The following is a 20,154-nucleotide window of genomic DNA, read 5'->3' as shown; positions in this document are numbered from 1 at the left end:
CCAAACTGTTTTGCTTGTTTTTAATGGCCTGAGAACATCAAGAATTGCCCAGGGGATTCCTGGTGCAACTCTCTCCTCCCTGTCTTTCAACTTCCTTTTGGAACTTAGATTATAAACTCTTTGAGGGGCTACCTTTCTTTTTCTTATTTTTATCCCTACTTCTTAACATAGTTCCTGACATGGTGGAGGTGCTTAATCAATATTTGTTGAATTGTACACCTACACCCACACTAATACATAGACCACATAGACATTTATACATTATACATACCCACATAGACATTTATACATGAGCCCCATCCTCACTTTTCAACCACATGTTTGCCCATATACTTAGAGGGCAACCTTGTTTTTATGCTAATTGGAATAGGTAACCACTTATGTGGTTCCATGTGAAGGAAAACGGCAAGTCTCATTTTCCCCTTAGTGCCCCAACTGCCATGTCTCATGCATCCATTTACTTGGGTTCCTGAAAATTCACTATTTGATAAGCATCGTAGTGGTCTATTAGGAGTATTTAGGGTTTTTTTTGAACCCAGTTTTTTTTTCTATTATAGCTGTGTGATAGGGCAAACTACATAACTTCCTGAGCTTTAGCTTCTTTACCTGTAAATGGGCATCGCTCTATTGACACAAGTACCCTCAAAGGGAGGGTGTTACAAGATTCCATGTTTTGCAAATGTGAGCTGTTCCTATTGTACTCTCCAGGCTTCTGTTTTAAAATGCAGAATCTGTTGGGGGTGGGGCTCTCAGTAACTATCTTCTTGGTGTGGGTGAGATTATATTTCTTTTTCTGCTTTATGGTTCTGGGTAAATTGAGTACATAGAGCATCTGAAGGGGCAAAGTGGAACTTCAAGCAGGAAGAGAAGGAAGTGAAGGAAGGAGATGCATTGCTTTGCCAATTCTGTGCAGGCACACCTTCTCTTTCTTCCCTTTGACCTTTCCTTCCTCTTTTCTCTCCTCATAGTTTTCATCTATTTTCCCTCATCTTTGTCCATGTGAGAGTCTCACCTGTAGAAGGTAAGGAAACTTTTGGGATCAACCACCTTCTCCCAAGGTTCCTTCCTAAGCCGGGCTGTGGGATGACCAGGGAGAAAGTGATTGGAGAGAAGCCAACAGTGGAGGGAGCTGGTCCCTCTATAGGACCTTCCCTATGAGCTGCCAAAGGGAGGAGAGGGAAGTAGGAAGACCAAGGAGAGGTTGACTGTGGAGCTGGAGAGAGACAAAGTCCTAGGAGGAGACAGGGACTTCAGAACCTCTTCTCTTTCGTTTTCTTTCCAAGTCACCCTGCTGTCTGATTCTTGCTGATGCCACAGAGTTGCAGCCGATGTTGTGATTAGCATTTTAATGCATTTCAGAGGACCTTGTTCAAATTGCTCTGGAAATCAGAAATCAGGAGTTTATCTTCAGGTGTCCCTACAGATCTCACAGTTCTCTTTCAATTCCAATAGGGTCCAGAAAAGGGAGAAAATGTTTGTACACCCTTGCATAGACATGTATGTAGGTACATGTGAATATTCTATGTGTGAGTGAGCATACATGTGAGAGCTTACATATATACAGTGTAAGAAATATATGTATGCACATTGTGAACATGTGTCTGTAATGCCATGTTATGTAAGAATCAATGGGACCTGCATTCATGTCTCTCCTGGATCATGAAGATAAAAAAGTTGAAAAGAGCTCTCTAGTTAGAAGCCAGCTGTTTCTACTCTTCTTCACAGTGGTTTGTAGCCCTGTGGATATATTCAGCAATGCTGGGGTAGCTCAGCTTCCATGACTTAGGGCAGCTACTTTCCTTGCCTCCTCCAGTCCATGCTGCTAACTCCCTCTTCTGAAGCTCTACAGATGGGTCCTGATACAGAGAGCTGTATTAACCCTTCATCATATACTGCATTGTCCTCACATTCTTCCTTGTGGGTGCCTTGCCTCTTTCACTGGACTGTGAGTTCCCCAAAGGTAAACACTGCCTTTCCTTCTCTTGTTCTCCCATCAATGCCCAGAGTCAGGTCGAATACAACTAGAAAGTGCTCGATGAGTATCTTTTCATTTATTCATACCCATAGAGTCCATTCCTAACTCTCTCTCTCTTTACTCCTTTTGATACTAGACTAGGAACAGGTCACAATCAATTCATATAGGGTTTCCCAAAAATCAGATTCAAAAAAAATTTTAATAACTTAAAATTGTACTAAAGACTTTTGGGACACCCTAATTGGAATAAGTGAAAGAGGTCTATTAGATGGAAGTTCAATTAGGAATTTTAAAGTGATAGAAACTCAGTGTGGGAAGGAACTTTGGAGGTCATATGATTGATCCTGAAATCTCTCCTAAAATGTTCTTAAAAGACAGATGATCATTTAGCCTCTGCTTGAATACCTCTGACAATAAGGTCACTATTCTATAGGAAAATATCTTCCATTTTTAGATTGCTCTAGTTAGGCTTGTTTTTTGAGGGGTGGTAGTGGTAGAATATATATGAATATATATATGCATATATAGTATGCATTTGTGGTTATTATATCTGACTTTCTGTCCCTATTTGGCAAAGATACTGGAGTGATTTTACATTTACTTTTCCAGATCATTTTATAGATGAGGAAACTGAGACCAACAGGGTTATGTGATTTGCTCAGGGTCACACAGCTAGTAAGTATCTGAGGCCAGATTTGAACTCACAAAGAGAAATCTTCCTGATCCCAAGCCCAGTGATTTATCCAGTGTACTACTTTGCAGTTATATAGATATATTTATGTTTATATAGAGAGGTATTTTTGTGTCTATATATGCATGTATATTATATATGTGTATAAAACAAATATATACATACACATATATGTAAAGTTTAGCTAAAATGCATTGTCTTATGTAAGGGGAAACCTTAATTGGGAAGGGACTGACAGCTACACTCAATTCTGGTTCTCTCCCCACTGTGCTGTCCTACACCAATTCCATCTATTCTTCCTGGGACTCTGTGTTGACATAGCTACTGTTTCTTTCATACTTGGCTTCTCAACATACTTTGGTGCTCATTTTTGATATGACCTTGCTTGGGATTCTAAGCTAGGTGAATGATGTTGGGGCAGAAAGAAAGGTAAAGGATGAGGAAGGGAAAAGCCTGGGACAACTAAGGAGGCTGAAGCCTTCCTTCCTGAGGTTTCCCCTCAAACTGTGGTCCTGGGAAGCAGATGAACACTCGATTAGGAACAAAAATTGGACTCACTTCGCCATTATCTAACAGAAGAACCCTTAATGGATTGAGAGTAGGTGATCGCTATGGTTGTTTCTACCTCTAGCAATCTACATCTCTTCAGAATTTCATGCTTCTTCTCCAGGATAGTCCTTCAAATTTCAGAAGAAATTCTTCTAGTATCTAAAGCCTATAAACCATGACTTCTTAAATCTAGTGAACTGGTTTTCTAAAAATGTTTTGATAACTGTATTTCAACATAATTGTTTTCTATTGTTATCCTTTCTATTTCATGAATTTTTTAAAATATCCTTTTGAGAAGGGCTCCATGGGCTTGTCTGAATGGCCAAAGTAGTTCATGATACCTAAAAGGTTAAAATCTCTTGATCTAAAAGAATGCCTTCTTTTTTCAGATAAGGAGATTCACTGTGGAGAAATGACTTACCTAAAGTAATAGGAAAAGTAAATGATAGGGCAGCTAAGTGACATAGTAGATAGAGCACTGACCCTGGATTTAGAAAGACCTGAATTCAAATCCAACCTCAGACCCTTGACAGCATAGCTCTGTGACCCTAGGTAAGTCACTTAACTCTGACTACATTGCCAAAAAAACCCAAAAAAAGTAAATGGCAAAGCTGACATTTAAACCCAGATCATCTGACTCCAAATCCTGGTTTCCTATAACTAAACTATGAAGTCTTATCAGGTCTTCTACACCACTCCCCAAACTCATTCCTATTTTTAGTTTCTTCAATCATTTCTCACATAGAATAGTGTCTAGACCTCCTGTCTTTCTAATCATTTTTCTCTTGGTAGGCTCTAATTTGTTACTGTTCCCTTTAAAAAAACAAACCAGTATTCAGAACACAGTACTTGTATACCAAAATAATTTTCCTAAAGGACAAATCTGACCGTAACACTCCTCTGCTCTAGAAACTTCAGTGACGGTTGCCTCTGGGATAAAATACAAACTCGTCAGCTTGGCATTTAAAGTCCATCACAGTCTGTCTCCATTCTGCCTCTCCAGACTTATTTTACTTTTCTCTTTTTTTGTTTTTGGCTACTCTGCATTCTAGCCCAAGCTGGCCTACTCACTTTCTCCTGAATTTGGCCTTCATGCATTTTGTACAGGATGTCCCCATCATTCTTTTCTTCTCTGTCTCTTATATTCTCTAGTTTCCTCAAAGTTTAACCCAGATGGCATAATACAATGCTTCTCAAACTTTTTTGGTCTTTGGATTTCTTTACATTCTTAAATTTATTGAAAATCCCTTCCCAAGAGTTTTTATTTATATGGGCTATATCCATTAATATTTACAATATTAAAAATTTATATGTCTTCATAGTATTATGAAAATAGTTTTGGCTCTCTGTACTCCCTAAAAGGGTCTTGGGAACCTTTAGAGGGTCCCAGAACAATCATTTTATAATTGATGATTGTGGTAAAAGATGCTGCACTTGGAGTCAAGAAGAGCTTTAGTTGAATACTGTTTCCCACATTCACTTTGTGGCCACATCATGTTATCCTCATATGAACCTCAGTTTCCCTGTGTGTAGAATGAGAATTAAAAAAATATATATCTGAAGTACTAATCTTTCAGGGCTGTGAGGCTCTAGTGAAAGAATATGTACACAGTACTTTACCAATTTTAAAGCATTTTATAAATGTCACTTAACAACAATGCTCTTTCCTTAAATGATCTATTTCAGATCTATTTACTGCTTTTCATTATTATCATTGTATCTTCAGTACTTATTTTCACACCTTGCACTTAGTAGGGGGTTTAATTATTGCTTGTTGAATGGAGTTGAATGTGGCCTAATCAGGGAAAAGTACAAGAAGACGATTTATTATCTCCTTCTTTTGAGACTAAGAGAAATGTAGTCTAAAGTGGCTTTTTAAAAGAGCTATAATGTTATACTCTTGATTCATGCTGAGCTTGGGGTCAACTAAAAACTCCAGATCTTTTTCAAGGAATGTGCTCCTAATTCAGGGCTCCCCCATCTTGTAGTGATGGCATGAGAAGCTATTTGGGATTTGAGTCCTTATCAAAGTTTTTCCTTAATTTCAGTTATATAAGATGACTAACTGTAGAATTTGGGAAGTGTGGATGGGGACTGTGGTGCCTGCAGAAAGATAGTTTCTTATGAATTTGTTTAATGTAAATAAATCCTCTATTTATCTTTGGCTGTTAATAAATTCATGCATTATTAGAAAATCCCTTATACCAGAAGACCTGCTGAGATAGATCAGCTCATTTTAAGAGATTTCCTGTTGGCAGAATTCAAAGCAGACACCTGCAGCCGGCCCTGTGCAAAAGGATTTAAATAAACACACACAGATAATTAGATCAGTTAACCTCGCAAATTAAAACAAGCACATCGTATTATCTCCAGTTTATCCTAAAAGAAAATATTAAGTTCCCCCAGATAAATAGTTTAATAAAGAGAGAGGAAGATGGTACACATTGGCTTACCCCGACCCATGTGGGCAGGAGGCAACAGTAATCTGCCACCAGAGAGCCCCTTGTGGAAAGCCAGGCCCTGATTTACCTTAATCAATCCATCAAGTATTTATTGAGTGTGCACTGAGATAGGTGCTGTTGGGAATTTGGGATTCAGAGGCCCATTCCATACCCTTGAGGAATCTTGGGCTGTCCTGAGAGGAGTAGTGTGAGAGTATGGGAAAGAATGCTGCTACTTCCACTGGTTGAGTGACTATGTGCAAACCTCCCTGAATGGTGGATTCCTTATTTGTGAAATCGGCAGAATAGTACCAATTATTGTTTCGCTTTAGCTAGGGAAATGTAGGGAAAGGCAAGGAGTTGAAAGATTTATCTTTATTCCATTCCATTCACATGAGACTTTTTTGTGAGTGTCATGGATTCTTTCAGCAGTCTGGGAAAACTTACGGATCCCTTCACAGAATAATGTTTGTTGTCTATAGTCATAGAAAGGTTAAATTTCAGTTAGAGGTTAGTGGAAATAAGGATGTCATATTTTAACTTCATAGCCCTTTGGAAATCTATGTTTGTGGACCTCAGATTAATAACCCCTGTTCTATGCAGAAACAGCATGAAAGATCTTACAGGCCCAGTTCCTTTTATTCATCCCCATCCCCTTTGCCATCTCTGTAGGATCACAGCAAACTAACCTTGTCAGGTGAAAAACTGTCTGATTTTTGGAAAGGATATTAAGCCTTCTATCCCTTATAGAAAAGTTTCAAATAACCATAATCATAGGACTTTAGATCTGAATAGGATTTTAGAGATTTAATCAGTCCTTTTTGTAATACTTCATAGGCATTTGAACTTTAAAGTTTACAGGACACTTTTTTACAGCAACTCTCTGAGTCACTGTAATTATCACCCCCATTTTACAAATGAGGAAAGAGAAACCAAGCAACCATGGTCCTCCAACTAGTGTCTGAAAGGGGATCCTAATCTAGGTCCTCTACTAATTCTATTACATCATGTAGATTCTCTTCTATGCTTTGGGGGGCAGTATATGAATGTGAATCAAGCAAAGTCAGAGTATAGTTCCTTGGATTTCCCTGATGAGTTCCTTGATGCATTGATGACTCACTCATCTGGGAGGAGTAGCAGAGCTCTTGGTTCTTCCTGGGAGTAAGATTAGTTTGGGGGCATCTGAGTAAGATGCTGTTCAGGGGCAGCTGAGAAAGAAAATAGAACTGAAATCTAAAGGAAGAGACTGTGGACTGCCAGGATGCTCTCTAAAAGGAGATGCCCATCTTGAGAGGGCAAGGGTCACTAATGAAAATTAGGTCTGTATCAATCAGTTTATGGTCAGTTTAGAGAATTCAATTAAATTAAATTCAACAAGAATTTACTAAATGCCTCAGTTTCCTCTTCTGTTAAAATGAAGGGGATGAATTAAATGTCTTTTAAAGTCCTTTCTAACTTTAAATCTATACATATACCAGCTGTGTGACCCTGATCATGCCCATATAAACACACATGTATGTTGATAGAATCTTGTCTACATAGACCTATACATATATCTATAGATATAAATATAAAAAAAATCTATAGCTTTCTCTCTCAGATAGGTAAGGAGGAGGTAATAGAAATGGACTTTGAAGAATGATTCTAGTCAGAGAAGTCAATGTCTATCAAATCCTAAACTCCATGAAGCAAGAATCTTTGATGCCTTGTCTTAACTTCATTTCCCCTCAGAACCTACTGGCTGAATGCTCAATACACTGTGGGAACTTAATACCCCTTGGTTAAATTTGTTGAATTTCCCCTTCTTTCTGTCCCAGAACTGGGCTCCATTCCCAGACTCCCATCTCCTAAAGTAGAGGTGTTAACAAGCCCCCACCTGACCTCTACACCCTGTTCAATGTGGATGCCAGGGATCATGCAATGGTAATTCTTGTCTCCCTCTCTACCACCACTGCTCTCTAACCCCCAGGAGAGTTACTGCCAGGACTGTGGCCAATTGCAAGCTTGCAAACTCTACAGAGACTTGGGTAATCAGATTAGAATCCCATCAAACACAAGTTGTGCATCTGGGGCAGGGACCTCTGTCTTCTTGAAAACAGCCCTGTTCTTTCAAGCTGTCTGGGACTCATTCCACTTGGCTTTATTTTGACCAAAATTGCTTTATTTATTTTTTCCTTTCCCTTCATCCTTTTAAATACACACACACACACACACCACACACACACACACACACACACACACATACACAAACGAACATACAGTAGAAGTCACAATAATAAAAGGATAGCTAGATGAAGCAGTAGGTAGAGCACTGGCCCTGAAGTCAAGAGAACTTGAGTTCAGATCCAGCATCAGATACTTACTGTGTGACCATGGGCAAGTCACTTGATCCTGATTACTTCATATCCAGAGCTATCTCCAGTCATCCTGATTCATAACTAGCCACTAGACTCAGATGGCCCCAGAGGAGAAAGTGAGACTGGTGAATTAGCACAGCACCCCCCCCCCCATTCAAGTCCAATTCACGTGCATGTCTTGGCATCACCTCTCTGATGTTATAGTCTTCTTCAAGAAAGAAGGGCAAACATCAACATCAACAAACAGCCACTTCCATAACTAATAGCCAACTACAAACAATCTGGGGCCTTTTGTTTCTTTTTAGAATTATAGAATGCTTCAGCATCAAGGAACCTTAAAGATCATCTGGTCTAGATGTGTCAAATACAAAACCTTGTGGATGTATAGCCCAAACTGGATTAAAATGTAATTGGTAAGTGTTTAACAAAATAAATAAAAATACAATAGAATATAGAGAATGTTTGTGTGTTAATATGCTATCTTCAGTGATCCATCTAAATGCCATTGAGTGGCCCCTGCTTCTATTTGAGTTGGATACCAGGGATGTAGTCCAACCTCCTCATTCTACAGATGAGGAGCCTGAAGCCCAGAGAGGCTGTGTCAGTGTCACTTAGGTCTCTAAATGGCAAATGAGAGAATCTAGTGTAGTAGAAAGAGGGTTGAATTTGGAGTCACAAGAACTTTTGTCTAATCTTTCTGCCACTTAAAATGGTGTGGACTTGAACAAATTATTTGATTTCCCCGAACTTCAGTTTTCTCATCTGTGAAAAGTGGAGATCAGAATAGATAGTCTCAAAGGTCCTTTCCAGGTCTAGATCCAGGATCCTCCAATCTCGTGTACTCATGAACACAAGGTATTAGTGGTTGTGTTCCCCTTTTCAGTTTGTATCTGTCTCCTTGTTACTTGTCCAGCTCTATCCTCAATGGGGATGCCTGGTTAAGGCCAAGTGCTTTCCACAGGCAGGGATCATCTCACTATATTCCTTACTCAACTGAGTCCCTCTCCCTAAGAATCTATAAAGCTAGTGATAGCCTACTACCTGCCTAGGTCATGGACATGGTATGTTAGCTAGATAACCTCTTGAGAAAGGAAGGAAATATGGATAGAAGAATCACTATCATTTCACTTCTTTGTTGAAGAACTTTTACTGACTTTGTGCTAGTTAACCTGGCATCCAAGACTTCCCCAAACTTCATCATATCAGTCTCTCCTTTCTTTGGCTTGCTCCTCAATGTATATCCTGTATTCCAATCAGACTATTCTTTTTACTATTTCCCAAACAAGACTTTCTTATTTCTATCTCTGAGTCTTTGTTCTTGATTCCCCCAATCTAGAATGTCTTACCCCCCTCCTCTCTGCCTGTCCATATTTAATCTGCTAAAAAACTAAATCCTGCTTCCTCCATGAAACCTTCTTTTACTTTTATGCAATACATTGGCATTATTCTCTTGTAATCTTAATTATCTTAATAATATTTCTGGGAATCAGAAAATACTAGAGTTGGGAGGAACCTCAGACATGATTTCCAAACTCCTCACTTTACTGATACAAAACCCCAAAAAACTGAGGCCCAGAGAGGAAAAAAAAATTGTCCACAGTCACATGACTAATTGGTGAACTGTGGTTTAGTTTGGTTACTTTCCATAGACTTAGACTTTGGCCTTGAGGACAGATACCCTGTTACACAATAGGTATTTTATTGTTCAGTTGTTAAATTCTTCTTAACCTCATTTGGAGTTTTCTTGGCAAAAGTATTGGAGTAGTTTATCATTTCTTTCTCCAGCTCACTTTACAGATAAGGAAACTGAGGTGAACAAAATTAAATGACTTGCCCAGGGTCACCCAGCTAGTAAATGTTGTAGGTGAGATTTGAACTGATGAAGTCTTCCTGACTTCAGGTCTGAAACTCTATCCACCATACCTACCACCTAGCTGCCCCAGTGGGTATTTAGTAAATACTTAAAAAGAAGAAAAATTGCACTCCCCTTTATTGACCACTAGAGAGAAGTATAATCACAGATGTCTCCAGATGTTCCCTGAAGTCATTTAGTGGCCTAACATGGGGAATTGTCCTCCCAAGAGAATGAAAGAATTTGTGGATCTTGGGCCCTTGGAGAAGTCTAAAGAGAAAGGCTTTGCATTTGTGCACCTTTCTCGTTGAAATATAATTGCTTAGAAACATAAGAAAAAAAAAAGAAGAAAATTAAAAAAGAAAAAAGAAAAACAGTTTCCTATCTCACTAGTTGTTTGCAATATCCCTGCTCCAGATCCCTTATGTTAATTTAGTATTTTACAATCTACAAAGTTTTTGCTGACACAAAACGACAAAAGAAATGGAAATCACCTGAGAGCTCCTTTAATCAGTCCCTAGTATTTTATCATCAGTGGAACTGAGTCCATTGAGACCTCACCAAAACTCTGTGAGATAGGCAGAGTAGGAGAGAAGGACCAGGTAGGTATTGTAATCTCTTCCTTCCACTGGTGCAAATCTCTATTCCTTCACCATATTCATCAACACCAGGCTACTGGTGCCTCTCAGACTCTGTTCTTATTTATTCTCACTGCACAGCTGCCTGACTTTTCCCAGTCACACTAATCCTTGATCATGTCTTTCCTACAACTTTTCATGTAGTGTTATTGCAATTATCCTGAAAAGAGGCTGAGATTTAGAGATGGACAATGATACCTCTAGGGGAACAGGAAAAAGTCAGACTCCAGACTGGGGAATTGATCCAAGTTCCCTTTAATAATCTACTGTTCTATGGATGTGGGAAAGTTGGGAATTATTAGTAGAAGATATTATATGCAATGGTTGAAGCACACATAGTGACCATAATAAGATCTCCTTTTACAGAAGGAAAAACCAAGGCTTCAGGAGGACAGTGGAAGAGATCAAAGCTATAAACCTGCACACTGGTTGTACAGGGGTCAAACTTGTGACCTCTATGAATTCTGATAACCAGCGGTATTAGCCTTTTAGGATCCTCTGATTAATCTTCTGGAATCTGCCCTCAATCTACCCTTCTAAGTTTTCCCAGTTATTCACTAATAGATACCAATTAAATATATACTAATAAAATATAAACAAATAAAGGTTCTCTGCCCATTTGTAGGCTCTGTTCTAAGAATCCTCATGCATGGAATGTCATTCTTTCTACCACTTCCCTCAACTCTGTCCTTCACACTCCTTTCCCACCTTTAGAGATGCACTTAATGGCCACCTTCTTCGGGGGTCTTCTCTGGCTACTTATCACATTACTCTCCTTCTATGGCCTTATCCATAATTCAGAGTATAAACACCCTTGATCATTTTCTGTACAGGATTGCTTTCTGTTTTCTGTGGATGGGTGAGCTAGATTGTGAGTTCCCTGATAGAAGACCTTTCAAAACCCCTAACCCAGGGCTGGACTTGGTAGGTATTTTGTGAATATTTACTGATTGAAGACTGAACACTTAACAGCAATTTGAAGGGACTGGATGGATAGTTTCTTCTTTTCTTATATAAGGGAGGGTTGGACTAGCTTGTTTTGGGGCAGACCTGATGGCAAGATATATTTTCCTCCATGAAGGACAACATACCCCATAATATAATTTTATACAACTGCTCTACCTTTTTCTTTCCTCGCCCCACCCCCCAGCTACAGACTCTTAGAATGACTGGCAGATAGATTTTTAAGAGATGGAGAACTGAAAGGTTTGGTTGGGGCAGCTAGGAGGTACAGTGGATAGAACATTGAACTTGGAGTTAGATCATCCTGAATTTAAATCCAACCTCAGATATTTTCTAGCTGTATGATCCTGGTTAGGTCATTTAACCTCAGTTTTCTTATCTAAAAATAAAGATTAATAATAGGACCTATCTTCCAGGGTCATTGTAAGGATAAAATGAAATAAAATTGTAAAGTGCTTTGAACACTGAGGAGCACTTTATAATTGATAATTAAAAGAAAAAAATGAAGGGATAAAGAAGGTATATTGATGGAGATATTTTTCATGATTCAAGAGCTCAGAGTGATGAGGAAAATACTGCATTAGGAGTCAGAAGACTTTGGTTCAAATGCCAGCTCTGTCACTTACTATCCTCATAACCCTGGACAAGCCCTTAACCCTCTCTTTGCCTCAGTTCCTCATCTATAAAAATAAGATAGGGCAAGATGATTTCTTTCATTCTTCTTACTCTAAATTCATGAATAGAAAACAGTCTTAACTTTCAATCTAACCAAACAAATCCTCTGATCTCAAAAGGGAAGAGTAGTAGGATCAGAACCCAGAGACTTATGGAAGAAGGGCATTTTTGGCAGCTCATGCTACTCTATAGTATCACTTTCTCATTGCCTGTTCAGTGCTCCAGAGTTTGGAGGTAAGAAGTAGGTAACAGGACTATGGAGAGCAGGAAGAAAGACAAAGATGCTGAGGGTTCTAGGCAATGCATAATAACAAATTCATCCATTTAGATGTGCAGAGCAAATGAGTGGAAATTCACTGTTTCTCTTTAAAATGAAATACTTTGATTGCTCCAATCACAAGTAGTTGTAAAACTACCCTGAAGAATTAACAGCCTCAGTACATGCTAACTACATCCATCATAAATTCGTCTTTAGTTTCTGTTATCATATCACTGTCTCCAGGGACCCCCATCTTGTCATCATTTGCCCTTTATAATTTATTCATCTTGTACTTGCCTGGATCCTTTCTACTTATCATTCATCTTTACAGTTGTACATAAAATTAGATTGATCCTCCAATGGCAGGACTGTCAGAGAGAGAGAAGTTGTCATTGAATAACACATAAAGCCCATGGAGAGTGTCCTTTGGGTGTCAAGGTAAAGGCAGGAGTGGAGAGGATAATGAGGAGGAAAAAAAGAAGAAGAAGAAAGAGAAGGGATGTAAATGGAAGAGAAGAAAGGAAGGAAGAAATTATAGAGTGAGAAAAAAAAGAAACAGAATTGGGAGAAGGGGAAAAAGAATTGAATGAAAGAATGGAAGTGAGAAGAGAGGGAAGGAAAAGGAGAGAGGAGTACAATGAAGAAAGCAGAGAGAAGGGAATAAACAAAAGGAAATTTAGCAGAGAGTGGGTTCTGAGAGGATTTTTTGAAAATATTATTATTGTGTATTTTGACCATGTTAACTTCTATGCTTTCTCTCTCCCTTCTCCCCTCCCCCAAGCTCAGAGACAACCACATGGCATTTCCATGGAAATGACCCCTTTAAAGTCACAAAGGACCTGATTCAGGGGGGATGAGTGGCAGGGATGGTCCATGTCAGTTGCTGCTGACATGAGGGGGTTGAGGAAGACAGAGAGGGAGTGTTAGTTTGCTTTGTATTCTAGAGGTTGCCAGAGTGAGGACACAAAAGCCAATCTTTAACTAGTGAATCGGAACTTTAATGTTTACCAAGCAGATAGAAGCTCCCTCTCCCCCAGAGCCCAGTGAGCTGACAGGCTGCACTATCAAACTGTGGGAGGCCTTTGCTAAGTGGAACACCACTCCTCTTTCCCCTTCCCCAGAGACACTCCAAAACCTTTGATCTCTTCAACAGAAGGAGAGGAAGACTAAGGAAGGCTGTCTTTTCCTTGCAGAGGAATTGGCTGCCCAGAGCTTTGGCTGCTAACTCCGTCCCATTGCCAGGCTCACACTGGGGGCCCAGGCTGCAAGCATCTGCTCTTTCCTCACATCTGGTCTGCTCCTTTGGGGTCCTCAGTTTTTAATTTGGAAATAGACATATTATCCTAGGAGGATGATTTCTTTCAAAATCCAGAAGACAAGAGAAGCATGTAGTAGGGCTATTTTAATTAATAGATTTCTTCTAAGCTGCCTTAACTTGGAATGCAAGACCTTCCAAAAGTTATCCTGAAATAACCTTTTCAACTTGATGTTGGTAATTGATTCCCTTAACACTCAAAACTTCACTCAACCTAGCTTGGGATACCAATAGAATCCTAACCTTGAAAGGAACATGGTGATAGAATGGAGACAAAGTGAAATCATAGAGAAAGCTCTGAGTTTGTAATAAGGACCTACATTTGAACCCTAGATTTCTTCCACTGGTGTGGGTACACAATAGAAAAATCATTTAACCTATGTTAACCTCAGTTTTCTCATCTCAAAAATGGGAATCATAATTACATATTTATTCTCATAGGATAGTTATAAATAAAATGCTACATAAACTTAATATGATATAAAAATGTGAGTTATTATTATTTAATGGTACCTAGTTCCAAAATAAAAATGCCACCCATAGTACCTTGGACAAGTAATATCTTTCTGCCTTAATACCTAATAACACCCTTTTCTGAACATGAGCACATCAAAACAAAATTCATTCTTTACATAGAAGTCTCCTCTCCAATAGAAAACATTTTAATTTTCTAAAGTTTTGTCCCTTCCAAGTCAAATTTCTCTAACTGGTCACAGGATGTATCTATGAGTTTACCAAGCATCTGAGCATTTTTTTCACCTTTATACATCTAGCCCTCAATATCTTTCCCCAATATGGTATACAGAACCTTAAAACAAGTGTCCTTGACCCTCTTGTCTCTTTTATCTCTATTGTTCTTCCTTGGTGATCTTATATATCTCCAAAACTTCAATTGTTATCTCTATGCAACTACCAAATCCATATCTAAACCAATTAGGTTCCCATGTTGCTTTTTCCAGTTGCCCTTTGGGTTTGTTCACCAAGACTCCCAACTATTTCAAACCCATTTCTCATACTGAAATTGTCATCTCACAACTCTATCTACAGATTGACTGATTTTTTTAAAATACATCTTATGACCACATTCCAAATTTTATAAACTCTTTTATTATCGTTTTCACTCAACAATCTTTAGAGTTTCCTTATTTCTTATCAAATAAACTACAAACTTCTGATCCTGGAATTCAGGGACATCTATGATTTTGCCCCAACTTATATGTCTAGCTTTATCACATTTTAGTTATTCTTTTTACCATTCTTGTTCTGACATCTTCTATCTATCTGTAGCTTTGCTCACTCATCCTGTTTGAATGATATAGACTCCTCCACGTCACTCTCATATTCTTCTATTATTGTCATTTTCTTTCTTCAAAGATCTCAAAAAAAGCTAGTCTCAAAACCTTTGCTCATATTCTCTGCACTTTAATGTTGTTTCTTATTTTTCTCTACCTGTTGAAATCTCTAAAAGTTCCAGTTAAAGTTCAACTTCTTTCACATTGACTTTTCAGATTAATGTAACTTGACTCTTCCTCTTTCCATTTCCTATGGCACCCATTGTCTGTTATAATAATAATAATACTGATAATAATAGACATTTCTATAGTACTTTAACAGTTTGTAAAAGCCTTTTACATGGATTCTCATTAGAGCCTTACAATTGTCTCGTGAGGTAAGTACTACATTTGTAAAAAATTTTTTTTATATCTGAGGAAACTGAGATTCAGAAAAAGCTAAATAACTTGCCAGTGGTCACATAATAAGTAGGAATGGTGAGCTTAGAAACCCAGGTTTTCCTGACTCAGTACTCTATTGTGTTTGCCTGCTGCCATTATTCTATTCATTTGACACTTAGAACATAATACCTTATACTGTTAGTTATCTGTTCCTACTTCTTATATCTTCCCAACTAGATTGTAGGTTCCTGAGGACATGGCTTGATATCAGTCATCTTTATAACTCCCAAAGTACTTAATAAGCATTTGAAAAATTTCCTGACTGATTGCCCAAGACTGAACTGTGAACCACACACATGAGGTAGCATAAACTTTGGAAATAAAAGAAGTGGGGAGAAGCAGAGGAAGAGGAGACAAAGTAAAGTTACCCTGCATGGATGTTGGCAGAAGGTTGTGCTCAAAGGAAAGACTCTGATGAAGCTTCATGGTTTGGTAATCCCATTCTTCCCAAATCATTTCTGGCTCTGAAACTATAATCCATTTGTGACCCTGGCACAGGACTGACTCTCTCAGCTGGCATGCAGCTTTGGGTAAGGGTTGTTCCCACTGATGTGCCTGTAATATTGCACCTGCCCCCATTTTCAAGAACAACCCTGTACATGTCTTCTTTCAGTATTTTCTGTCTCCCAGAGAGAAATACCAACCTTCCTTTCTCTGTGTCTAACTGAAGGTGGGTGGGACACAGTGCTACATGTTTTATTTCTTTGGTGGTGTGAGTGTGTGTGGTAGAAATGCAACAGATTTTGTTCCTATTAGAGGCAAGATGCCAATTCAGTAACTTGCTGAGAAACAGAATCTGCTGTTAGTACTATCCTTTCCCCCTTCTCTTTTCCTCTCCCTTTTATTCCCCTCAGTAGGGAGGTGTAAGGCTGATTTTAATGGATTGATTTTAATGGATTTTGAAGTCTGGAAAAAAGCCTAAATTGCTGAGGTTACCAGTTTTCCAAGTTCCTATTTTCATATTTATTCCCCTGAGTCTTATAAAAAAGGGTCTGGCTGGGGCATTCAGGGGTGGTTGCCCCAAATAAATGGTCTCTCCTACCACCCCCAACCATGCCAGTCAACGTGACCCTGGACTCAGCTGGCAGGAACACCGATTATCTGGCAATCAGGCCCCTTATCTGGCATAACCTAGCATCATCCCTGAACCTGAGCCTCATAGGAGAGAGATAGACTAACAATAATAATAATAATAACAGTTCCACTGTCTGTAATCAGAATGACTCTACTTTAAAGCATTTTTATTTATTAATTTTTCTTGCTTGCACCTGGGTGAGTCCATGGAGGCAGTATTCTCTAGGAACATCAAACTGCAACCACAACATTTTCCCTATTCATTCCTTACCCTGCAACTCCAAATAACACCTAGCATCTTTGATTCCCGCCCCCCCCCCCCAGCCTTAGCCTCTGTCCTTTCTCATATGCCCCTATCTCCAGACACACACAGACATTACTTCCTTTTCTTTTCCCCAAACTTGCCCAACTTGTCTTTGTGATGTTGGAAAATGCCAGTGGATTTCCCAGTATGAAGGATTAGCACAGATTATGGTGAACAGTGTTAATTATCGGTGGAAAAAGAGGATAGTGCGTCGCTCCAGTGTGTTCTTGATTTCCCCTGGGTCTCTCTGCCTGGTAATAAGCCTTCTTTAATCTGGCAGGCCCCTTGGTGAAATCAGCACCACGGACAGTGATATTGATTGCTTCTGAGAAACCATCACAGCTGCTCACCCAAATTACCTTTGATATGTGACCTTTAATGTAATTACTGCAACATCAAAGTATTTCTATAAATTATTAAAGAACTAATACACTCCATCATTCAGCTATTCTATTATATGTAAAATAAACAACCACAAGTTAATGTTGGATTCTGAACAATCAACACTTAGTCCTGAGTCCTGCCCCACCCCCTCTCCTCACCACCGACCTCCTTACAACAATCCCCCTCCTCCACTCCTCCACCTTCCTGAATTTCCCCCTCTTCATATCTCTTTGCCTCTCCTCTCTTATCCCCGTCTGATTCCCTGGTTTTAGCAATCTTGAAACTCTCCAGCAATCTCCCGCAGGCTGATGAAGGGCCTCCCATAACAATGTGATATTTTCAATTCCGTTCTGGTTGCTGTAAAATATCTATCACAATTTTCCCCAAAACAAAGTACCATAAACACTTTATTAATCAACACATACCTTCTCAGAAGTCTTTTGATTATCTCACAATATGGCTTTACGTTTCACATATAACATGGGATGAGGTGGAACATATTTCTGTCACCTCACGGAGCACATCCAGAAAGTAATTACTGTAAAATATGTGCAAGGAGCCACTCCACTAAAACACACAACCATACACGGCCACCATGCCTGAGCCCGGGCTTCGCACAGAATCTGCGTGGCGCATCATTTCCATACATTTGCATCCATGTGCATATTATTAAAATGACTCAGCCCGTGCTTGGCAATAACAAATAGAAAGACTGTGGTAATGTGAGGGCAGACACTGTATAATTCAGAAATAAAAAAAAAATACCCCCAAAGCCAAACCAACTGATCTTTGATTCAAAGGTCTTTTAGCTGTGCTGCATCCTCCTTCTAGCCCTTCCCACCCTTGTTAATGGTGCTCTTGCCTCTTCCCTTTCCACTTTGTCATCAGGAGTAAGGGAATGTAAGCTTATATATTTATCTAGATATACAAATTTATTATTCAGTTGTACCTCTTTGAGTTTAAGTTATTATATATATGTGACTCAGAGTAGCATATATTGGACATAGGTAAATGTCATATATACGTTAGCTATGTGTGAATGTGCATACACATCACCTACCCATCCATCCTTAGATAGATATTTATATATTATATATAGAGAGACATATATATATATATATATATATATATATATATATATGTATGTATGTCACAACAGTAGTCTTGGAGAGAAAACTTGGACCCTTGATCTGAAGACTGTGTCTTATTTTATGATGATGAACTTGCCTAGATAATAGCAATGGCTGATATCACACCCAGTTAGGGGGCCCATAAATAATTCCCTCCTCCCACTCAGAGAAGCTATAAAACAGGATCAGGACATGATAATTTATCAAAGACAATGGCTGGCTCTTTAAATAAACCTAGGTGATCTCACACCCCTGCAAAGGGACTCAGATCATGTTTGGTATCTGCCCTGGGATCAAGAAAACCTCTTATTAGCTGATCTTTGAAGAGGCCAGTTTCATTAAAAAATCACTGGACTACGGGCTCCCTTGTCTCAAGAGTTTCCTTCTCTCATTAGACTTCTGGCCCCATCAACAGATGATATCTTCATCTTTCTTGCCCCTCATTTCTCAGAAGTCAGAGCTGAGAAGGGGTAGAAGAAGGAATCACATACATGACCCTTTCCAAGACCACAAGAAAATGGGCCTTTCATTCTGTCCCATGGCTCTATGAAGTCTACTGTTGGTTGAAGATTGATTAGAGCAGAGCTGTTACCAGGCAATGGTAAGAGTCGGGGGTTGCCTTTGTGTGTAAAACAAAGCTTTACCTCAACCAGATCTAGTTAGGGTAACAACTTAAATTCCTTGACAGTATCTTGAGCCCAGAGGACTTCCAGAATAGGGAAAGTGGAAGGGACATACAGTAGAGAGAGCTATCTGTCCTTCCAAGGCCATCCACCCACCTCACTCCTCAACCCACCTCACTCCTCAAGTTTTCCTGAATAACAAAATACTTATTCTTAGTTCTGGGTGAAACTTCATTGGTTCATCTTACTTTCATCTGTTCTCACCCCTCTATTCTATCCCAGAAACCTTCCTATTTGCACTGTCTGTATTTTAGAACAAGTTGCTAGGCTGATCTAGCATGTGAATGGGTTTATGTCTCTTGGGGAAAAGTTGATGGCTTGTCACCAATACTGCTGCCTCCTTTGCTCAGGGAAGGGGAAAGTGAGAAGATTAGGATGTCATAGCCTCAGCTCTGATTTTGCTTTTCATTTGCTTTCACAGATGGCCATGAGAGAGGGCCAGTATGTCATAGTCCTAAGTACCTGTGCATACATCCCCACTGGCCCCTTTCCCTCCCCCAGCTCCCAAGGGAAATAGAAGAAAACCCTAGTTGGTGCTACAGAGACCAGACTCACCCCTGGCAATGTCTTCTGTTCGTGCAGTGCGCTCTGGGCCTTCAGGGCTGACTCCCGCTCGCAGTATGTGAGGAAGGCACAACCTGGGAAAAGAAGGGGAGGAAATGGTCAGTGTTGGCAGCTGGCCCACAGTGGATTGGACACAGACTATCTGAGGGCTGGGTCTTTCTGCTATAGAGCTCAAGACATCTCCTTTCTTTATTTCTCCTTTTTCCTTATTTCTCTCCTCTCTGACACCCCATTCGCTTTCCCTATCTCACCACTGCAGTCTTTCCTCTCCCTCCATCTCTCCTCTCAGTTTCTATCATCATCTTTCTCTATGTCCCCCCAGGTTCCCCATTCTCTCACTATCTCACAGCTTCTCTCTCCACTGCCCATCTCTCTTCCTTTTCTCCTTTTCTCTTTTCCCCCTTTTTTGGTTCTTGCCTTAGGTTTTCATCCTTTCATCTATTTCTCATTTCTGTGTCTTCACTGTCCCCCATATTTCTGTATTCTTTATCTCTCCTCATTCTCTTCTTCAAATTTTCTCCATCTGCATCTCTTCCCTCTTTCCTTGTCTTTCTTCTTCCTCTTGAA

At 39.4% G+C, this 20,154-nt stretch overlaps 1 protein-coding gene across 42 annotated transcripts in view; it reads right to left on the bottom strand.

Annotated features, from left to right (window-relative positions):
* CELF4 (CUGBP Elav-like family member 4) overlaps window positions 1–20,154 on the bottom strand; it is a 555,840-nt gene that overhangs the window by 388,626 nt on the left and 147,060 nt on the right. For all 42 annotated transcript variants that reach the window (XM_074203839.1, XM_074203856.1, XM_074203836.1 and 39 more), the window contains exon 2: window positions 19,579–19,661. In XM_074203839.1, the coding sequence (XP_074059940.1) occupies window positions 19,579–19,661 (83 nt within the window). The remainder of the gene's footprint in view (window positions 1–19,578; window positions 19,662–20,154) is intronic.

This window comes from Macrotis lagotis, chromosome X (genome assembly GCF_037893015.1).
Source record: "Macrotis lagotis isolate mMagLag1 chromosome X, bilby.v1.9.chrom.fasta, whole genome shotgun sequence".
Taxonomy (NCBI): Eukaryota; Metazoa; Chordata; class Mammalia; order Peramelemorphia; family Peramelidae; genus Macrotis; species Macrotis lagotis.
The sequence above is the reverse complement of the archived record's forward strand: the minus strand, read 5'-3'. Positions and strand labels throughout refer to the sequence as shown.